We start from the raw sequence: 2,510 nt of genomic DNA on the forward strand, positions 1-2,510 counted from the left end.
TTATTTATGAATAACGTAATTAATATAAACAAATATGCAACGAAATAAAGAGCACATAAACGACAAGAGAAAATCGCCACATTAAGTATGTACTTATAAAATTAACATATTACATATCCGAAATGACCATAAACCGATAGTTCCATTCGCTTCCGCGTCGCTGTGACGGGAGTACGACTGAATTCAGTCGACTTGTTTTGTGCTGGCTGGAGATCAAAGCGTGGAGAGATCCGTGACGCGGACTGCGACTGAATTCAGTCGACTTGTTTTTTAAAGTAGTCGACTGTAACGATAGTTTAAACTATCGGCTAGTTCGATAGTTATCAGTCGATAGTGGCCATCTCTACTTGTGGCCTGTCTATCTAGTGCGGCCTTGCTATAGGGGCCCGCTGTATTAAAAAAAAAAAAAAAAAAAAAAACAACGCCACGGCCGACTGAATCCCTCGCCTCGCTCCTGGTTACGTAGAATGACGCATCCTAAGTCGGCTGTGGATTGTTTGTAAATGGCGATTGTAATATCTGTGTATATATGATCGCCGTAGAATGAAAATATTTAAAATTATAATATTTTCTACTTATTACTGTACATTTTTACTATGTACTACTATAGAATGTTTAGAAAAATGCGACATACATGCAACTATTACTCGCCACGTAGAGAATGAAGGTTTTCACCGTGAATTACATTCCTTAATTGAGGTTATAATGGGACAACCAAAACTGTTGACTAAGTGTTATGTAGTGTTGGAAGAATTGTTGCCAAGTGGACTTTATGTAAACCCAGACCAGCTAGCTGATCTACGACGATTGGGCCAAGTTTCTGCTTGTGCACAAGGCCATGTTGATGTTGAAGCACCGAAGCAGAATTCATCTTCTCATTTAGTGCATGTATATTCATTCCTAGAACAAACTCAAAACTTGCTTTCAGCTAAAGTGATATTACCTTTCCATTTACGCTATCATAACCCAAAGCCATCGGGAGGGTATGCCCAGGTGCATCTGGATGCCCCAACATTACTGTTGCACTGTCCAGTAAAGGTTCCTTGTTTGGAGAAACACAAAAAAGTAATTGCACCTTGCAGACCGTGTGGAAAAGCCAAGTGCCAATGGCACAGTGTACCATATAAAACCAATTCTCCTAATATTAAGCTGTCTGTGCCTGTTGGAAATCTTGATCATTACTTCTTGGTTACGGTATGCACACTCTTTGTGACTTGTGTGGCTGCAGTTTATATTCTTAGTGTAGCTATCGTTAGTAAGCAACAGCAAGGAAAGTATGATTAATACCGCATGATAAATTGTCTATTACTTCAACAATTTGCCCTATAAACTTGAGTAATTAAAACGTTTTGTAAAGCATCTCCATATTTTAAATAATTTTATTCCTTCCACTATTTTTAGCAACAGTTTGAGTGGGTCTGCATTAGATGACCAAGCTCTCTCTCACACACTGGTATACACAATTATGGAAACATACTGGCAGAAAAAGAGACAAAATTGCTAAATGCTCAATATGGTCAAATGTTTGAAACTTACGTATATTCACATCAAACATTTTGTGGTTAAGTGTAAGAGAGGGCCGTGAACCTTAACTTCGCCACATATGAAGGCATGAAAATAAATAAATAAAATATATATTTAGTAATCCCTGACCAATAAAGCCCAGGCGAGACCGTAAAAATATGAATGTGTAAGCACAAGTATAATCACGTAAATTATCAAATGATTAAGAATGTAGCTATAATCATTTCGTGTTTTAGACTAACTTTTATTTGTTTCTGATCCTGGATGGGATATGGCCTGTTCATTTATTATTAAATAAAAATGAAGATTACATTTTTTATTAAATGAAATGTTTATGTTTGAGGAATAAAATTATAGTAACAAATGTTATTTTGATTTCTGACATAAAAAGCTGTGTCAAGAAATAAAGTTTTATATATTTCTGAAAGAAGACATTAAAACAGGAAAATAAAATTAGGCCTATCATAAATAATAATTAAAATCAAATATAAATCACACATTCTTATGTTTTTGTCAAAGACAGCAGTGATCAAAAATATTTTTTTTAAATCTACAGTGTTTTGAAGATACTTTTAAGCTTTTGCTTCTTAGTTTGACACATAGTTTTAACACCCTCCAATATGCCCTGTGCACCACTTAACTTCCTTCAAATTGCCATTCTATCTGCTGTCTGTAATGGTTTATTGGCTCCTTTGAACAGAATATCAGGCACTTACGAAGTTTCCTCATGGTCCTGTTTTGTCCATGATATGTTACTTTCTATTTCAGAAATTTTCTTCCTAGACTCTTTAGCTTATTTTACCTTTTATTCTGTCTGTGTGGCTAAACAAATCTCTTTATTTTTTCTTTCTCCTCTTTCAAACTTCCTAGGTACATTGTATAATGCTTATAGCAGGGTTTCTCAAAGGGAGTGTCGTGAAATTGTTAGACTGTGCCGCGAAAAATTGCTTGTGTATTCAATATTTTAGTAATACTATTTATTAAAA

General features: G+C 35.1%; 1 protein-coding gene across 1 annotated transcript; it reads left to right on the forward strand.

Annotated features, from left to right (window-relative positions):
- Positions 1 to 460: 460 nt before the first annotated feature.
- Positions 461 to 1,861, forward strand: PIG-X (Phosphatidylinositol glycan anchor biosynthesis class X). Its single transcript, XM_067149291.2, has one exon. It carries the CDS (start codon positions 544 to 546, stop codon positions 1,282 to 1,284), a length of 741 nt encoding a protein of 246 aa, XP_067005392.1. The 5' UTR covers positions 461 to 543; the 3' UTR covers positions 1,285 to 1,861.
- The last annotated feature ends 649 nt before the right edge of the window (positions 1,862 to 2,510 follow it).

The sequence above is a fragment of the Anabrus simplex genome, chromosome 6, assembly GCF_040414725.1.
Source record: "Anabrus simplex isolate iqAnaSimp1 chromosome 6, ASM4041472v1, whole genome shotgun sequence".
Classification (NCBI taxonomy): domain Eukaryota; kingdom Metazoa; phylum Arthropoda; class Insecta; order Orthoptera; family Tettigoniidae; genus Anabrus; species Anabrus simplex.